This window comes from Maylandia zebra, linkage group LG20 (genome assembly GCF_041146795.1).
Source record: "Maylandia zebra isolate NMK-2024a linkage group LG20, Mzebra_GT3a, whole genome shotgun sequence".
NCBI lineage: Eukaryota > Metazoa > Chordata > Actinopteri > Cichliformes > Cichlidae > Maylandia > Maylandia zebra.
In genome coordinates this window covers 30,941,916-30,962,443 of record NC_135186.1, presented here as the reverse complement: position 1 = coordinate 30,962,443, position 20,528 = coordinate 30,941,916, and the positions used below count along the sequence as shown (strand labels likewise).

Genomic DNA, 20,528 nt, shown 5'->3' with positions numbered 1-20,528 from the left:
CATCACTTGTCCTATGGCAGCTGGGATAGGCTCCCAGGGACTTCCATTCAGCCCCAGTGGATGAATGGAATCAGAAACATCAGGGTGGATACATGTAATTAATGTTGGACAAGAAATGACACCAACCTCTCCCACAGGGGAACTGTAGAAAAGGGGAGAGGCCAAAGTGGTACCCCAAATTTATAGGGTTGCACCAAAGAGGAAGAAGAAAAGGATGAGGAGGGGCTCTAACTGATAATGAAGATAATTACAGGTTTGGAGGTCCTAAAAGTCAAGTATACCAGGAACAGTTTGGGGTTTAGAACACATTTTGTGTAATTATAACAATATGTAATTTATGACCCAGTTACATGTGTGAGATGGACGATTCCTCTAATTCATGAGTCAGTCATTTAAATAATTTTTCAGTGCAAAACTAAAGATGGTTTTATCAGCTTCTCAAGTGTGAGGATTTGCCTATTTTTTTGGTATCTTGTGTCTTTAGAAAGTGGCCAAAATAAGCAACCAACATTTGGGATTTTCTGACATCTTATAGATCAAACGATTAACTGAAGGATTAATCAAGTTGAAAGATGACAGAAGCAGTTTTTATTTTTGCAAAAGAAAAGCTCTGGATTGACGTGGGGTTTTCCTTTACCATTCATGCCATGTGGATGTGAGAAATAGAGAAAGAGAGGTCGAGAAACAGATAGAAAGGAAAGCACGAGGGAAGGGGGGAGGAGGAGGGAGCTTTATTGGCTGCAGGTTAATTCAATTTGGAGGCGGATGTTGAGTTTCAGCCAACCCACACGCACACACGCACACAGACAACGATCTACATGTTTGCAACTATAGTAAAATGATTTTATAATGACATATTAATTGTCATGGTAACCTCAAGCAGAAAACAGATGGATGTAACAGAGTGATCGCAAAACAGAGAGACAGCCAAACGCCCACACTGGGTTAAAAACATTAAGGGCTTTCCAATCGCACCACAGGAGAGATTCTAGGTGATACGAGGGAGACCTGTAACGCTGTATTTCCCACCTCTCTGCTCCTGGTGTTACAGTACATGTCAGGCACTGATCTCATGTTATTAAAGAGGATACCTAACACACTGTCATCGAGGGCTTGAATGAGTGGGTGGTGCTTTGAATGGGGATGGGAAGGGGGATGTTTGGACCCTGTGTCTCAGTCCCTCTCTCTCTTTCTGTCTGTCTCTCTCTGAAACTCCAGCGTCCACACAGTCAAGAAGAGGAGGAGGAGGAGGAGAGAATAAATGAAACAGTTTTTGCAACCACATGTTGCTGATTGAGCCGCTGCAGCAGCTACCCTTTCTTTCTTGTGGCCGCTGCATGTGTAGTTTCCATCACCTGTGGCCACACTCCTATTTCCTCTACGCCACAGAGAGAGAACAAAAAAGGGGCATCTGAGAGAGGTGGAGGAGGAGGATATCTTTCACGACAAGTGGACTTCTGATAGAGAGAAAAAGAGAGAGCGAGAGGGAGCTTACTGCATGCCAAGTTAACGCAAATGAAAGGTAAGATAATGAGAGATCAAAAAAAAGGGGATCTGCATATCAGATATGTTTTCATGCTGCAGAGTGTCTCTCTGATGGCCCACATCTCAAACAAGCCTGTCATTTGTTTTAAATGAAGAAAAAAGGTCAGCCAGTGTGATGATGATTAAAACTGCCAGTGCTGCGTCTCAGTGTAAACAGACTGCGTTTCAACAGGTGGTTTTCCACAGCATCCGCTCTCTGATTCGACACTAATGAGTTCAGAGGACGCTTGCATTGCTGATAGAAAATGTTCAGAGTTGATGGCAAACCCCAGAGCGTGGCTGGAAGATTCATGTGACTGAGTCAATCAGGAGAGAAGCATCCTGGGACTGCCACTTTTTAACACTAATTACTATAAAGTGAGGACCCTAAAGAGACAGATGCTCACTAGGCGCACTGAAGTGAAGCTTTTTAAATTGACTTTTGAAGAATAAGAACCTATTCCATGACAGTAATGCTTTATTTCCAAGTAACTTGTGATTTTATAAATATACGTTGATGTGATTTCTCCTTGTAGTGTTTCTTAGATTGACATTTCAGTAACAGAAAATGAATCTTTTGCAGTCTTGATTTTTCACTTTCTAATCTATAGAGTGACATATATGTATGTATAAAAATATCTATCTATCTATCTATCTATCTATCTATCTATCTATCTATCTATCTATCTATCTATCTATCTATCTATCTATCTATCTATCTATCTATCTATCTATCTATCTATCTATATGTGTGTGTGTGTGTGTGTGTGTGTTTGTGTGTGTGTGTGTGTATTCCTTCTCAGTCAGTGGTTTACTGAGCACATGATGGCAGTGTTGAGACAGACGAACACAAATGCATCTCTGACCTTTTCTTCGCAATAAACAACCATGTGGCACCTTAAAACCTAGTTGGACAATTTCAAATACTAATCAAATCTGTTTTGTGATTCTCATGGGCGTCCAATGTAGTCAGAGAGTGTGGATGTTGTGCCTGAAGTTTGAATTTACTTAATTTTTATACGATTTTATGGTTTGTGTGACCAAAAAGTGCAATCAGCCCCTCTATCACAAATGAATGCACACTTGGAGATGTTACTGGTCAGTCTGCAGGCAAGCAAGCAGAGCTGTCTCTATGGATATTGCTTTCGTCACAATGCTTCCCATCAAGCCTGTGCTAAGCTCTGGTCATGCAGCAGATGCAGACCCTTCACAGCACATAACCAAGATTTCTGGTGGAGGAGACACCATTAACGATGAAGCACAGCCCAAAAGAAACACAATTTTATTGAATACTTACCTAAATAATTAGCAGTGCTGTTTTCCTTTGCGAGTATATTTAAAGCACGTGAAATTTCTTTTTTCATGTCTCATAGCACACAATGCAGTTCCCTGTCTTCTCGAGCTACAGCATATCACTGTTGTGTTGCAAAAAATGATGGTGCTTTAATTGTGTTCTGCTGCTGACCTTTTCCTGAAATGTCCTAAACACCTGTGCCAATTTACCTTAGGCGTTGTGTTTTTGCATCCTATCAAAAAAAAAAGAAAAAAGAGAAGCTCCGATCATGTAAAAAATGTGCTGTGCTGAACTGACATCTAGGTAGCCCCTTTCAGATCTAGTTTTTAGTAAGAATCTGTGATATGTTTTAGTGTTACTGCTGGGAAAGCAAGCAATAAAATATAAGATTAGAACAAAGATAAGAATAGAGAGAACACCAAAGCATTCAAATTTGAGAGATAATACAGAAATATATGTTCTAGCTTCATATTGGTCAAATCTTGGCAGCTACAACCAAATTGAGCTATAGATGTAAGAACTTTTTGAATTATTTAACAAGGCTGCACATGCTAACTAGCGGTATATGCATTTGCTAGTAGCAGCTAGCAGCTAATTGACTTAATTGACTTGTTACTGTTGTAGCAAACAGATGCCAAGTTCCTAAATTCGGTAGCCATTATTGAGCTCACTAGTTTGAGAGAGGCTAGCTACATGTCAATGTGGGAAATTCCATCATGACATTAATAATTCTATTTTTTTTTTTAAATTTCAACCTTAATACCAATAGTTCAGATTTTAAGTTTCAAATTTTTCTGTTATATTCACATACCACTGGAATATCATTAGCAGTAATGAAATAGTTAATATAGTTAAGTGGATACATGTCTATGTACATATACATATACATACAGAGAGGCAGTGGGTAAGGGTCCAGCAATTTCAGTACAAGTGCAAGGTATTTAGATTTTCAGCAGCTCAGTAGCCAGATGGCTTGCTGGTATAAACTGTCCATCATCATCAGTACAGGAGTATCAAGCAGATCTTGATGCTCCTGTATGAGTCAGTCACATCCATACCTTGCTAGGATTTTCTAGCTTCAAATGACCAAAGGGGAGATTTGAAAATGCTAAGCTTCAATGTCCATCTATTTTATTACTACATTGCACATAGATATATGTACACACTTACATACCTAATTCTCCCCATTTGCAAATGTTTTATGACTGATGAACGTTTTCTTTTCCCACCAGCATCCTAAAACCACCACAATGCCTGGACTCATTAACAAGGAGAACCGGGGCGCTCTGCCACTCAGTGTGTCTGACATCAGTTCCTGTGTCAGGGGTTACACTTTGGCTCTGACAGCTTCTATGACCTATGAAAATATTGAGGATCATGCAATTGAAGGTGAGCGAGACTCATTTGTCACTTCAGTAATTTGATGGCTCACCACTTTCGGCCAATTTAGATTAACCGCATGCTCTTTTAGGCACTTGTAAAATTCATTATTATCGACTGAATAGGAAATGCTTGGTTGGTGTGTCTGGATAAAGCTCTTTCTTATTTTTGTTTTGTGTCTCTCTCTTACTGTCTTTTAGGGATCTTCATTTATCCACTGGAGGAAAATTCTATTGTTGTAGGCTTCGAGGCTATGATATCTAGTCAGATTATAACACTTCAGATCAAAGACAAGGCAAAAATCGACGACTGTTATCTGGATTGCTGCGGCACTTCTAATGGAGCTCTCCAGAGTGGCAGCGGTAAGACCAAGCAGCTCTAATCAATACTGTTATATTAGCAAAAGATCAAATGAGATGAGTGAAAGTTAAAGGTGTTCAAGTTGAGGAAACCACTGAGAAGCATTACTCCAGTCTGCAACTCCCTGCCAGCTTTGTGGAGTGGTTTAGGCTCGTTTATATCTTTGAATTGGTTTCACAGCTGCAGTTATAGGGTGTGTTTTGTTATCTTTCAGAAACCCCACATTTCCTCTTTGGTAATCCCTACCAGATGATGCCAGAGCAGCTAAAAGCCAGATATTTCCCTCGGGAGCTGGTGGAGACCAAAGCAGAGTAGTTATTGGATTCAAGTCATTAGACCTCCAAAAAACAAAATAAGATCAAAATATATCAGTCATGTCACCACAAGGGGTAGTACTTAACCTGTCAGGCCCTGTGAAATATGCATGGTACAATATTTGCTTTTGCTCTGGGGGGAGCTTCCTGCAGTCAACAAATGGGCTTCAGGTGCATTAGCATGTATGAGGGGACGCAAAATTTACCATGTAACAGTGGATGTAGCATCCAGCTTTGTACTAAGCATGGGAAGTCAGTTTATGCTCCACCCGGCTGCTTCAAGCTTGATCATTCTTTGCTTAGATAACAGAAAAGATTTCTGGTCTCCCTTTTTTCTCCATTGATAATCAAGTGAAGCAAACTGCGTCATTACTTGAAAAAACAAAACAAAACAGAGATACTGAAAGTGACTGACATTCAATTTTGAAGTAACCCTAAAGATTTTTCAATGCCCAGCATTAGGATTGTGCTTAAAGTCCTGTGCTTAGGAAAGGTGTACATTGGAGTCAAGAGACGTAAGTGAGATTTTATACATCAATCAATCAGTAGGACTAATTGTTTTAGAAAGAAAAAAGGGATAATTCAAGAAAGTAATTTGTTGTAAGAAAACGGTTGAACAGTTTTGTTTAATATTTTATACATGCAGGATCGTAGTTACTGTGGTTATAGTTTAAAAATCTGCTGTTTCCCCTTCTAACAGGACACATAGTGATGGATGAGGATTTTGAGAGGACCGTGTTAGTAGTTAACCTTGGGATCATCCCTCCCATGGAGACGGTCCACATTTTGGTCAGTACCTCCTCTGAGCTTTCCACTCTGCCAAGTGGGGGCATCAGAGTCTCATCTCCACCTGTGTGTACGCCCCGGGTGCAGAGGTCCATCAACGAGGAACAGGGACTGTCCCCAAACTTCTCCAGAACGTAAGAAAGTTGAAGAACAGCAGAAATCACTGTCTGGTTGGCTTAAGATGGTATATTTCTAAATGGCATCTGGCACTTTAGGCTCTTTAAACTCCAGTTCTCATACTTCTATATGGTTTTAACATATCTATAATTTTCCCACTTTTAGGCGGGACAGACAGACCTCTGCTTCAAGTCCTCATGACCAAACTCCCAACACACCTCAGCTTTGGTTGGCTTTATTGCTGGAGGAGGAGGCCATCAACTCCATGGACTATGAGTTTAATTTCCAGCTTGAGATACGAGCTCCCTATCTCCTCGCAGGTCTGTCAAATTTCTCTCATGAGAATTTCTTGAAAGTGCATCTGTCTGCAGTAAGAAGCAGCACATTAAGACGATTACTGCAGTGAAGTGTGAAAAACACGTGTTTGCAGAGATTTGATCCTGCTATATATTTTCACCGACTCTTCTAAAAGAGGGGGACTTGGCCTAGCATAGACTATACAGAATGCTACACAGCTAGCATGGATTTTTGTTCTAGTACCAGCAATTCTGAAGCTCTTGAATGAGCCTACAAATATTAAAATATCAAGTGGGCACTAATGCTTGACTAAGCTTGTGTCTCACCATAAAGTTCTGAGATATCTAGTTATGACTAACTAGATATCGCTGGTTTTGCTGGTTTCATTGTGTTTTTTTGTTTTCTTTTTTTATTATCCTGGGCTAAACTTAAGTCTCATGAATGAAGCTTCATATTTAATCCACAGATTTGAAATTAGTACATTCTCTTATTATGTACGGTAAGCATTAAAAGAGAACAAATTGACCATTATTATAGGCAGGCAACCAAATTAAGCTCTGGACAGTTCTGGCGGATCTGCTAATCTCAGCCAACATTAGCTGATGGCTCAGCAGGTACCGCTGTGCACATCCATTTGGCAAGTTACATAGCCCTCTATTTAAGCTGCTGTAGTCTGCCTACAGTTGCAGCACATCTGCAGGCCTGCTTTCATGCTCTACCTGACTTAATATGTTTTGCTACTGAAGATGTTCTGTTCTTTAGTGGCTTCAGTTTAGAGGACTAACAACTTGTTATTTGATCTGCTGTGGATGACGCTCTGCGCAGGTGTGGAGAGCCCTTCTCACGCCATCCGAGCTGATGCAGATCCTCTGGCCCGCTCTGCTACCAGCATTGTAATCACTCTGGCAGACAAGTACACTTATGACTACCCGATCGTAATCCTCATCTACCCAAGCGGTAAGTCTTCAACTTAAAAACAGCCCCACAATTTTGTTCTTCCACCCTCAAGTAAAACAAAACCAAAAAAAAGTTACTTCAGCTCTGTGAGACTTTTACTGCAGCCCATAATAAGATCAGTGAAAAGGTGATTCACTGCCTCACGTTGTGTTTGTGAGTGCCTCTTCAGGAAAAAGGTCTTCTGTTATTAATGTATGACATGCCAGTAGAGCCAGACTCTGCCGTGTGGGTGGGTATTGTCAGTTTTCTGGTTCTTGTATTTCCCTCACCGTTGTCTTAACCTGCAGTGTGTGTGTGGGCCGTTTGTCTCCCAGAGGGAGGAACGAGCCCCGCTCAAACTGATCCAATAGGCCTCTTATGAAGGCTTTGTTCACAAACAGACCTGCGGCCAGAGTCGGGCAATTTAATTCATCTCATACGAGTGCTGCAGTTTCAATCACAACATGGACGCTCAGCCAGACCAGAGAGATGGAGGAAATTGAGGTGCAATAGGAAAAGAGGAACAGTTGGGTTTCATCATCAGCTTGGTTGATTAATTGCCTAATTGTGTCAACTTATTGCTGAGTTTCTGAAAGGTTCAACCTTTAAATTTAAGGATTTTAATACTTCATGTATTGGAAATTAATATCTGATTTATGACCAGAGAAAAATGCATATTAACAAAAATCATAAGAAATGAAAAAGTATTTCCAAATGTTATTTTCTATCAATAAACTGAGCTTATCAGCAGCATAAAATGGATGGATGAAAGGATGGGTCTCTCAACCAAGAAAATATCTAATTAATTGAACTTCCTCATGAATTTTAATGTCAGAAGTTTTCTTTAATAACACAAAAGCGCTTTTCTCTCATTGTCTGCAGAAAGCTAGAAAAACATTTTGGGCATTTTAGATATGCTTTAGATAAGCTTTTTCAAGACCTGCAAAGTCTATGCAGAGAAGAAAAATAACAGTTGAAATCCCCAAGATTTGCACAGATGCCTGAGCATCGTTTCTTTTTTTTTTATCTGTCACCTCTCAATCCTAACAGTAACACAATGTGTCTGGTTCAGAGGGAGAGGAACCAAACACATATAGGTGCAAGTTTAAAGAACACAATATAAATAAATATTACCAACCAACCCATCTGAGAATTGGTTAGAATTTCAGCACTTTAAAGGAATAATTTAACCGTGGAAAGACCTCCTACGTATATGAACATATATTAGGAGATTTACAGGTTTTGAAAGAATATACAATGTCTGACCCAGCTATGTGATCATTTCCAGAGGAAGTGTTTATTTAAAGAGTTACAGTTCATTGCTGAAACTGCTCTAGTGAAGGATACTGAAGATCTTTGTGGAGCGCATTACCATTGATCACATTTTGCTGCAGAGACAATGAGTCTGCAGGGTTTTGTGCATGCTTCTCAGTATCATATTGTGGTCTTCCATTTTTCCCGCCTACCTAGCAGCTTCATATTCAGCATCCTTTGTTTCATATACTGTATTCACTATCCCTCCTCTGCACATGTCCAAACCATCCTCGACTACCAGGCTTTGTCTCCAAACCGTTCATCCTCAGTTGTCCCTCTGATACACTAATTTGTAATCCTGTCCATGCTGGTGACTCCCAGAGAAAATCTCATCATCTGCAACCCTGCCACCTTCAGCTTAGCCTCGTGTCTTTCTGTTAGTACAACCATCTCCAAACCAACCATCATAGCAGGACTCACTACCATCTTGCAAATCTTTCCTTTCATTCTTCCCTTTCTATCTTTCTGACTCTCGTCTCCACCTGCTCCACCCTGCCTGCAGTCTCATCTTTATCTCTTTCTTCATTGTGCACTGTCTATTGCTTTGGTTGTTCCCCTCCAGGGATTTAAACTCATCTGCCTTCACTGTCTCCACTCCCTGCAGCTTCTCTGTTACAACTATACCTATAAAAACAAGATGATGCAAATGAATTTGTTAAACTACAGACATGTCTTAAGGATATAAAAGCCTGTGTGACCTGTAATTTTCTACTCATAATTTCCCTCTTTTCATTAATAAGCCACTACTCCATGTCATGAACTTTTATTCTTTCTATCGTTTGTATTTGGACCCTGGTCTCTCTGTTAGTTGTTCATAGGAAATCATGTGATTGTTGTGTTGCTTTCTTCAATATTTTGAGACGACTGCTGTTTTGAATTGGTGGTATATAAATAAAACTTAAAGTAGCACTTATCATGTGTAGATTTGCATATAATGATTTTGATACAGGGACAATAAGGATACCTGCAGTAGTACATCTTATTGCTTATTGTGAATGATATCCTGGAGCATTACTCTGTAAGTGGTATTTTATGCTTATAACTCTAGATGGTGGTGGTTTACATTTTAAATGATGTGTTGGGCAATGTTGTTGCCATAAAATATGAAAGGATAGGGCGATAGAAAGTACGAGACACAAAAGGGAAGAATGAGGAAAAAAGTAATAAGGCCAAGACAGTGAAAATCTGTATTTTTAGATTTCCGCACTTTCCTTCCCTTCAGCTTCAGACATTGTCCATCTGCTTCATAATCTTGTCTGAGGCATTTATAGTAATGTCTTTGCCATGACCAACTGTGCCACTTTAGAGCCTCATGTGCCGCATGTGCTCATTGAGAACGGGGACATGACACAGGAGGAGTATGATGAGTATCTTCACAGCCGGAGCGATTTCATCAAGGCCACCAAGAAGGACTCCAGCAATGAGAGGAAAGTGAGTGTCCATGACATGAGCACCACACCTGAACTGATAAGCACAATATCACACTGCTTTCATTTTGAGCATGATATCACAAATATTTCCCTGTGAAAAATATTATTTATTTGGCTATTTGTTGCAATTTAGTGTTGTATAATACAATGATATTACGCACTGCGGTTTCAAAATAGGGTTGAATTGGCTCCTGTGTGGCATAAATACTGAAACTTCCTTTTGTATTATGAAACTTTATTAAAGTTGGCAGGTAAACTATGACAGAGATTTTTTTATTTAAACTGATCTAACGACAGTAAGTGCCTTAAAACCCAGACAGGTAAAGGAAAACCTCTACTGTGTTCTTTTTGTTATATTATACAGTTTGTTTAAAGAAATTTGTGTGATAATCAGCATTGCTGAAAATCACACTATAATTAAATGTATATGTTAAAACATTAAATTTAGTATCTTAAACCAAGCTTAATGCTGAAAAGCTACTACTCCAAAGCTAAGATGGTATTAAATACTACTCAGTTACGCTAGTTAGCCATAACTTTAACCTTTTTGTGAGACCAATCTGCAGGAACAGACTGTGTGCAGTGTGAATAGTGGACCCAAATGCAGACGAACGAGTCTTTATTACAGCTGATTACATGAATGCAAAAGCAAAGCAACACAAACTGTGGCAAGAAATAAGTGCGCATGCGCCAACCAGCGTGCAGCCTGTTACAGTCGCTCCTGCTTTTCTCTTAGTTTAGCTCTTTTTTCTTACGTATTCTTTTTTTTTTCTGACTTGTATTTTCCTCCGTTTTCTATCTCTTACTCAATCATGTGGATTGAGAGAGTTTTTGTTCTTCTGGTGGCCGTGGAACTGTTACTTTTATCATGGAACGGGACCGCGGCACATCTCCTACACGCACGGACTGTTTACTCCAGAGATCAGCTGATCGCCCTGATGCCGGCCGGCTCGCTGGCCAGGCCCGCAGAAGTGCCCGCAGAAGTACCAGCTGAAATTTGGAGGAAAACACATCGGGGATGCAGAGGTCAAGGACAGAAGAGAAGAAAAAAGGTGACGGTGAGACAGCGGAGGCTCGAAGCGAGGAGGAGGTTTAAACCGTGTCTGCCCCAAAGACGCCTCGTCCCAGTGGCCCCCAGGATTACAGGCCCGTGGCACTGACCTCCCACATCATGAAGACCCTGGAAAGGCTCATCCTGGACCAGCTGCGACCCATAGTAAGACCACATCTGGATCCCCTTCAGTTCGCTTATCAGCCTCGTCTCGGAACAGAGGACGCCATCATCTACCTGCTCAATCGTGTCTACACCCATCTGGACCAGCCGGCGAGCACTGTGAGGGTCATGTTTTTTGACTTTTCCAGTGCTTTCAACACCATCAGGCCGACCCTCCTGGGTGATAAGTTAGCAGCGATGCAGGTGGATGCTTCTCTGGTGTCCTGGATTGTTGATTACCTGACAGGAAGACCACAATATGTACGTCTCCCACAGTGTGTGTCTGACAAGGTGATTAGCAACACAGGGGCACCACAGGGGACTGTCCTCTCCCCCTTCCTCTTCACCCTCTACACCACAGACTTCAGCCACTGCACAGAGACCTGCCATCTTCAGAAGTTTTCTGATGACTCTGCGGTGGTTGGATGCATCAGCAGGGATGATGAGACAGAGTACCGGGCTGTGGTCGACTCCTTTGTCACGTGGTGTGAGCAGAATCATCTGCAGCTCAACGTGGCAAAGACCAAGGAACTGATCGTGGACTTCAGGAAGACCAGGAAACACTTGACCCCTGTTTCAATCCAGGGGGTCAGTGTTGACATTGTGGAGGACTATAAATACCTTGGAGTACACATTGACAATAAACTGGACTGGGCTAAAAACACCACAGCACTTTACAGGAAGGGCCAGAGTCGTCTCTATTTTTTGAGGCGACTGAGGTCCTTCAACATCTGCCAGAAAATGCTGAGGATTTTCTATGAGTCTGTGGTGGCCAGTGCGATCCTCTATGCTGTTGCATGCTGGGGGAGCAGGCTGAGGGTCGCAGATGCCAACAGACTTAATAAACTGATCCGTAAGGCCAGCAATGTTGTGGGGATGGAGCTGGACTCCCTCAAGGTGGTGTCGGAGAGGCGGATGCTGTCCAAGATAAAGACAATGTTGGATAACACCTCCCACCCACTCCATGACATGTTGGTCAGTCACAGGAGCTCGTTCAGTGAGAGACTGAGATTACCGAAAAGCACCACTGAACGACACAGGAAATCATTCCTGCCTGTGGCCATCTCCCTGTACAACGCATCCACTTAACACACTGTTTGCTGCTACAACTACACATGTTTCTTTTCCAAATATTTATTTATAAGTGACTTATGTATGTATGTATGTATATATATGTATATATTGTACTATTCTTAGTTAGCGTATTGTCTGTCTTGTCTTAATGTTGGTTTAAAATGGAGCACTGTAACAAAAAATAATTTCCCCCAGGGATCAATAAAGTATTCTGATTCTGATTCTGATTCTGAAGCTAAAACACAAACTGGAAAAGCTAGGAATTACTATAACAACTATGAACATGATTTTGAGCAGGAGGACGAGAGAGACTATGAGACCAAGAAACATAAACATGCCCTGAACAAAACCCTGGAAACCTGACGAGATGTGGTGGGAGGTAACACAGACGACCTGACAAATACTGAAAGAAAACAGACTAAATAGACACAGGAGGGGGTCAGAGTGGAAACACATGGGGAAACAGCTGGCACAAATAATCATAATGACACACCAGGGGAAGTAAAACAAAACACACTGAACATGGAGACACCTGACTCTTCAAAATAAAACAGGAAAACACTGAGACACGTAGACATGACACCACAGGCTTGACAACACAGACAAGAAATACACGAGACTAACAAAGAAGACCTAGGTGAAACATAACTAGTATAAACTCAAAGCAAACGAATAATAATCCTATAACTCTACATTATCTCAAGATATAGCATAAGAACATAAACTGAAAACACTGACATTTTGTCACTCATGATTACTTCCCTGCCCTTAAAACTTGTACACAGTTAGCCGTTCCAACAGGACAACAATCCCAAACGCATAAGAAATGGATAAAGAAGGCTGACATTAAACTTTTAGAATAGCCTTCACAAAGACCAAAGAATATGGTTCTATTAAAAAATTATGGACTATACTTAAATGCCAGGTGTTTGCTAGGAAACCAACCAATTTCAATGAATTCTACCAATTCTGCCAGAAGCTTGTTGATGTCTACCAGAAGCATCTGGTCTAGGTGGAATCTGCTAAGGGACATTTAACCATATTAGTGGCAGTATTTGTATATATTTGAACCTGTGTGTGCACTTTTGACCCTGTGTGGATTATGGAAAATCCCAAATAAATTCAAATAAGTCCATCAAACTCTTGTTTTTTAGAGTCATTAAAGATGAATATTGTACAATTATTCCTTTGCTGGAAAAAGAACAGTTCAACTCCAGCTATGTTGAGCTTTTGCCATCCAGTCAGTTAGGAAGCATCTAACTGATGCTTCATTCTAATATGTAATTAAAGCACTGCTAACTAAATGTTTAAACTAAAACAGATAATATTTTTATGTTAAATAGCAAAAATCTGGGTCCATAGTAAGTAGATAAAAAGGCTCGTCTTTTGAGTGGCTACTTCGGTCGTTGCTGTGCTTTTTTTTGGAAGTCGAATTTCCCAGAGGAACCCACCCGAGGGATTAATAAAGTTCTATCTTATCTTATCTTATCTTAAATAACTGTTAATTGGTAGTACTAAGTGTACCTACACAGTAAACATCTGGTTAAAAGAAACATGCGATTCTTCTTTTGTGAGCTTTGCTTGGAGATAAAGCACAACATAATTTAGGTAAAAGACAAAGTGTTATTTGATAATGAACAAAGAGAGACTTCTCTGGGCTTCAGCTCGTTAGCTCCACTTTCACTGCTGCGCCCCTGGTCATGCATGTGTCCATTCGCGTCTCAGCTATGATGAGGTTGTTAAGTGACCAGCAGCAAACAGGAGGAGGAGGAGAGAGCACTTAGCCATAAAAATGTGTTTCTATGGAAACACTCCAAAGGCTCTGCACAGTCTGCTTTGACTTTTCCAGCACATATACATAGAATAATTGATGTGATTCTTCTACTGACCTGATAACTTGTCACCTTTCTTGCTTCTTCAAACCTTTAATTAAAGCCTGAGCAAAATTGTCCGTCAAACCGAACCCCATTTAATTCATGCTTCTGTTTTGCTGCCTTTATAGGTAGATATAATTCACAAGAGACTCCATAAGGATATCCTCCACAACCCTGTGGTTATGTTGAACTTCTGCCCTGACCTCAAGTCCATTTGCTCTGACTTGAGGAAGGTTCACGGCGAATTCATCTTCCTCATCGACCGCAGCGGCAGCATGAGCGGGGTTAACATCAACCGTGTGAAGGTATTTTAATCTCAATGCGCCATGCGTTGCTATAAAGGTGATCTGCGAGCAAACATTAAGATGCATGCTGATTTACATATAAATTACACACCGTATCACATGCCATCAAGAGTTTTTTCATTAAAAAGTATTACAGTTGATGTCAAACACATCAATATACATTTTCCAAAGAGATTAAATGCAAAGTTAATCAATCACATGTCGTTAAGCGCTTTCAAATAGCTTTTTAAGCTCAAGGTCTTAGTGTTTCTGCTATCTGTGAAGATTGTATGTGCTTAATCAGCTGTAGGAAGGCATGCATTCAAGGATATTGATCGTACAAATCATTCACTATCCGCCCATCTTCCAGTTGCTAGGATTTGAAGTCTAATCGGTCTTCAATAGGCTACCTATAAAGCTAACTCAGGGTCATTCAAGGTGGATATATTTTTTACCATGTTTATTTGGCTGCTTGTGCACTGAATGTGTCCTGCGATGTGATGCTGGCAGGTGTGCATTTGTGACTCATACCCTGGGTTTTATTGAAGGTGTTACTACACAGTCTGGGCTTAAGACCAAGGTGAGCCTGACTGCGATATAATGAATATTTACCAAGAAGTACTGCAGAATAGCTTTTAATACATCTATAAAATTGGAACATTATATTTCTGTTTCTGAACCTGAAGGAATGTTTTATTGGAGATTGTGCAGTCGATGAGGTATTTGTGATATCCACCTGAACAGAGGTTGAGATAAGTGGTATTCTTCTAGAAACGGCTCCTCTCCTGTAGAAAAGGCGGTGATGGACGAAATGATTCTGTATGATGGCTCTCACTCCTCTCAGGCAAAATCTGCCGTGGAGCTCTGACAGCTGTGTAGAGCACATGCTTCCATTTAACCACGCATTAAGCAGAGGAGTGTTTTATTTTTTGCTTTTAGAATTTCAGATTTCACATCAGTCTTTGTTCAGGTCAGGAACTAATGCTGCTCTCGGTCTTTTTTTGTAGGATGCCATGGTGGTTAATCTGAAGAGCCTGGTGCCTGGCTGCGTTTTCAATGTCGTAGGATTTGGATCTACATTTAAATCACTATTCACGACAAGCCAAAGCTACGAGGAGGTAATGCTGCTCTTTATAACGATAATGAGATAATCATAGCTAGTTTATCGGTCATGGGTTGTAGAACCCAGACAAAGCCTTCAGGGGCAGGAAGTAGGGTAACACTGTGCAGCTCAGAGTGGACATAAGTATGTGTGCGCTTAAACGCCACATAGCCAAATATACAGATTCTACCTTGAAGATGAATGTAACCTCTGGATCTAACTTGTTACCCAGCGTAACAAGTCAATTCAAAGCCATAAGCTATGAAGATTTTTGTGGAATATGGTAAAAAGATGTACAAGTTAATGGACAGAATCCAATTGAAAACTCCTTACAAGACTAAACAGCAACTGAAATTAGTATCAATAACAGTTTTAAAGGTTCTAACTTTCTTTAACTCTCTTTGTACTTACTTGGTGAAAAAGCTGGTAATGTTGCATTCAGTTAAAACAATCAAAATGCCTCTTGGGATCAGGTATATGTCCTTCTCACTCACTATTGTTGGGATTTAGTTGGCCAAGCTTTAAAAACCAAAACTGTTACTTCAGCCAGACCGAAAACATGTTTGTTTCTGCATTAAAGTTAAGCATTTTAACACATAAGTCTATGGGACTCACTTTTGGATCTAGCTTCAAGCGGCCATTTGAGGAACTGCAGCTTTTAGGACACTTTTCTGCATTGCCCTTGTTTTTTAGCCCAGTGGATACATCTTGTGTTTTTTTCCCTTCCTCCAAAGGAGCTCAGTGCTGTAGCCACCCACCAGAAGGCTATCAACATATTTTGGCTTCACTTCTAGGAGCTGTCATGTCTTGACAGCTCAACAAAACATCAGACATCCCCATACACAATCCACACAAACAGTGTTTTATTTTAACAATGAATCTCATTGTTCTTAACATTAAGCAGGAGGATATTTTTACATCAAACTCCAAATTAGTTTCTCCGTGGCAAAGTCTAACAATCCCTGAATCACAGCCCTGATTAAGCCTAAGGACTTAAACTGTAGTTTACCTTTTATTTTGAAGGCTTTTATGATTCACTTTGAGCAATCTTTATGAAACAGCCAGCTCATTTTAGCTTCAGTGCTGATTAATAACTGCTCAAATCTCAGAAATAATACAACCCTGTCTTCTTATTTTAACACAAACAGTTTTTTCTGACTTGAATAAATATAGATCTTTGCATTTTGTGTGTTGTGTGAGTACAGCAGCATTATGTCTTGAATTAACATCTTATTTTCATGATCCAGGATGCCCTGGCCATTGCTTGCGAGTATGTTAGAAAGATAAGAGCTGACATGGGGGGGACGAACATCCTGGCACCGCTCACATGGATCCTGAGGCAGCCTTTGATCAGTGGACACCCCCGCCTGCTCTTCCTGCTCACAGACGGTGCTGTCAGTAACACGGGCAAAATTATCGATCTGGTCCGCAGTCATGCACGCTACATCAGGCAAGTATTAATGTTAACACACGCTGAATGTTAGACAGAATAACGAATAGCATTATTAGGGATATCTTCACTGTAAAACCTGTTCTGGTTTCCAGACATATACAAGCAACCCATTTGATGCTAAAGACACTATGCTGTTGTAATAAATCCTTGCTTCTTATGCAGATAGCAAATGTGGAGCTTGCCTATACTATAAAATCACATCTCAGGGTTAAATGTAGGACCTGATTCTGCAGCTGTAATCCTTTCAAAATGAAATCTGGCAACATGCAGCTTGTGTTATTTCATTTCAGCTTCGAATTCTGATTAAAAACCAACAACAAGTCAGTGTGAATGAGGAATTAAAAAAGAAAGAAAGGAAGCATGTGAACACCGGGTTGAGCTGCCGAGTGAGAGGGAGCACCAGTGGAACAATAGACCTGCAGTATGCTGGGAAATCATTTTATTTTGCCACCTGCATCTAAGTCTCACACTGAAAAAATCCTGTCCTGAGTCACTCTGGACATAATTGACTTTTGTCTACTCCCTTTTAATGGATGCCTCCCCCCAGACGATTGCATTAGGCACACGGAGCTTGGCCAAACCATCAGCACTTCCTGGGCCGTAATCGCTCTAGGCTTGCAAATAAGAGGCGCCATTCAGAAACAGGCACAAACAACGATCAATCTACATTTTTGTGAATCCACGATGGATTTTTAACTGTGTCGAGGGAGAAATTTCTTTTTTCAGTCTGCACTCTCTGATTTAATTAAAAATGCAAGCTGGTGCAATGAAATTAGGCAGCTCATCCCTCTGTGGAAAATGAAATATGAATTGTAAAATCGTTTGCTATCAGCCAATCTGCCTGGAGAACTATTTCGACTTCAGTTTCACCAGAAGATATTGTAGGCTTTTACATAAAGCTACTGAAGAATTATATTATTTCTAGTTCATAAATGTCTTTGCAGCATCTCGTTAGTTGTCTTTGTGTTGTGCTCGCATTTTGGGAAGACGCTTGCTGTCATGCTCGTGTGTTTCGTGAGCTATTCGTGGAGCTGCAGTGTTTAATGTCTTTGTGCAGATGTTTTACGTTCGGCATAGGACAGAATGCTTGCAGGAGGCTGGTGCAGGGGCTGGCGACAGTTTCCAAAGGAACAGCGGAGTTTCTCGCTGACGGAGAAAGGCTTCAGCCCAAGGTACTAATTTCCAGCTTTGTGTTGCTCCAAGCACCAAGTGTCCGCCACTGATACCAATTAGGAAATCATATCTCAGAGACACAATTCACTTTATGTTTTGGTCAGAGAGAAGCTGGCTTTTATAGTGGAAAGTCTTTTTTAGTTGGCTTGTTTTCACTCCACAGATGATAAAGTCCCTGAAGAAAACCATGTCTCCTGTACTCAGCGACATTTCCATCGAATGGCTCTTTCCTGAAACCAAAGAAGTGCTGCTCTCCCCTGTGGGCAACACTTTTCTGTTTCCAGGGGACAGTCTGATTGGCTACAGCGTGGTTTGTGATGCCACCCGCTATCACGACAACCCCAAATCTGTAAGACACCTCTTAAAAAGTGACAAATGACAGCATGCGTGTTGATATTCTGTTTTGTAAACACTTCAGAAAAGGAACATCAGATCACACCATGTTTTTCTTGTGTTTATGTTCAGTGTGATAAATCATTTAATCATTGAAGTAAATCCTGATGGAGATATATAAAAATATAAAAGCAGCTCTAAGGAAGCTTTTAATCAAACCTTGTGAAAAAGTCTCTTTTTGCATGTGTCACCTACTCAAAATCGAAACAGGATAAGAGGAGGCGATACAGCATGATGCGCTCTGTTGAGTCAGCCAGCTCAGTGTTTTACCACTCTCAAGAAGAGGACCCAGTGAAGACAGCTGGTGACAATCTGGGTTCACACAGGGAGGGCCATTCTGGAACTCTGTATGATTCCTACCAGGACTCCATGATAGACAGCAGCCCTGTCGGCACAGACCATGACCCCATGGGTAAGAACTTACGGCAGAAATGAGTGGTTGACTCCTGAATGAGGGGATTTCTGTTTTTCTAAACTATAGGTTTGCAGAATGTCAATTTGTGTGCTCCTATTCTTGCAAATTGCTGTAATTTAGGTGTAACTATGATTTCCATCCCAACTGCTGAAGTGGTGTGTTAGTCAGACTAAAATGTGTGTTATATGATTGACAGGAAATTTTGCACAGGTATTCACGGAACCCACAGGATGAGTCATATTGAATTTTATGATCCTTTGACATTTTTCATCCAGCGCTGCTATGAGGTTTATATTTGTGGTTTTGATTGAAATGCCTTGACAGCTGTTGGATGGATTGCCCTCAAATTTAGTGCAGACATTAATGTCATCCTGAAGGTTTTTAATAGCTGTAGGTGTCCTTTAACTTTCTATAAGGTTAAAAACAATTTGTCTAGTACTTTGCTTTATCACCGAAAACAAGCAAAACTATTCCCAAACCCACCAGTCTAATTATACCTCGAAGTGTAGGAGGTGAGTGTGCTGATACGCTAATCTAATGGTTCTCAAATGTTTTCTGGCATGTCCCACTTTGGAAGCTGAAAAAAAGTTCATCCCACACGCCACAATTTTTATTGATTGCAATGAACAAAGGATCCATGTTTTATTACATTTTACTTAAATAAAAGTGCAAATCAGCACAGACTCACCTTAGTTTCACTTTATAGATTTTACCTGGCTGTTTATGATGGCTGCCCAACAGTTTGAGAACAACTGCATGAATCCAAGCCTGGTAATATTGCCATTTTTGGCAAGTTGCTATGTGCCTGTGAAGGTTCGCAGTCATCCAGGTCGTCGTAGTCTAAGGAGCTTGGAAAGAAAAGTATCTGGACTTCTTTAAGTTTTCTTGAAGATGTTTCACTTCTTATCTGAGAAGCTTCTTCAGTTCTAAGCGCAATTGGTGGAGAATCCTCGATTTTAAGCCTTATGGGAGTGTCCACAAGAGGGTCATGGACCCCCTATTGATCTTCTACCTAACCATGAGCCAAGGTGTGAAAACGAGTGTAGTTCACAATCAGCCAAGGTTTCAGGTGAACCCATTGTGATGAGGTCAAAAGGCCCAGGATGTTAGTGGGTGTTGAGGTTTCTTGGAAGGGATCTCAAAACTGGATTATAGATGGCAAACAGTTGGTGCCTCAGTTCAAAGATGGTCATTCACAGTGGACATAGATGGCTTCTTTCACTCCTCTTTCAAACCGTCTGTCTTCTCTGTCCAAAATGTGAACATTCGCATCCTCAAAAGAGTGACCTTTATCCTTTAGATGCAGATGGACCGCCGAGTCTTGTCCCTTGGAGGCGGCTCTTCTATGTTGTGCCGTGCATTTATGAAGTGGCTGTTTGGTCTCTCCAATGTAGAGGTCTGAGCTTTCCTCGCTGCACTGTACAGCATACACTACGTTGTTAAATTTGTGAACTAATCAGATAGTTTTAAAAGAGCTCAAAGTAGGGCGGTTGTTCCCAGACTATGGGGCATAAAACCTGCAGTAGGAGTTCTGCAGTAAGGCTAAGCAAGAATGATGCATTGCCCTGCACTGCCAGAAAGGCAGGGAGTAGTTTGTAAAAGGAATGCCAGGTTAATATCAAGCAGATGATGAATCATTTTACAAATACCAAAACAAACACTATAACATATGGAGAGCCTTAATCTTACCATTGGCTTACCCACACGGTGGGTAATGAAGAGAGAACACAGTGTGCTCAGAGTCTCAATATATTAGCTTCTGACAGCACAAAGCTGAGAAAGGTAGGACGCCAGC

The 20,528-nt window shown here is 40.8% G+C and overlaps 1 protein-coding gene across 1 annotated transcript in view; it reads left to right on the top strand.

Annotated features, from left to right (window-relative positions):
* The first annotated feature begins 1,214 nt into the window (after positions 1 to 1,214).
* Positions 1,215 to 20,528, top strand: part of vwa5b1 (von Willebrand factor A domain containing 5B1) — a 33,865-nt gene continuing 14,551 nt past the window's right edge. Inside the window, exons 1-13 of the mRNA XM_004560366.2 lie at positions 1,215 to 1,522; positions 4,051 to 4,207; positions 4,399 to 4,560; positions 5,573 to 5,792; positions 5,941 to 6,095; positions 6,898 to 7,029; positions 9,629 to 9,753; positions 14,042 to 14,218; positions 15,205 to 15,315; positions 16,547 to 16,749; positions 17,810 to 17,924; positions 18,089 to 18,274; positions 18,529 to 18,730. Coding sequence (XP_004560423.2) covers positions 4,069 to 4,207; positions 4,399 to 4,560; positions 5,573 to 5,792; positions 5,941 to 6,095; positions 6,898 to 7,029; positions 9,629 to 9,753; positions 14,042 to 14,218; positions 15,205 to 15,315; positions 16,547 to 16,749; positions 17,810 to 17,924; positions 18,089 to 18,274; positions 18,529 to 18,730 — 1,927 coding nt within the window. The 5' untranslated portion in view covers positions 1,215 to 1,522; positions 4,051 to 4,068. The remainder of the gene's footprint in view (positions 1,523 to 4,050; positions 4,208 to 4,398; positions 4,561 to 5,572; positions 5,793 to 5,940; positions 6,096 to 6,897; positions 7,030 to 9,628; positions 9,754 to 14,041; positions 14,219 to 15,204; positions 15,316 to 16,546; positions 16,750 to 17,809; positions 17,925 to 18,088; positions 18,275 to 18,528; positions 18,731 to 20,528) is intronic.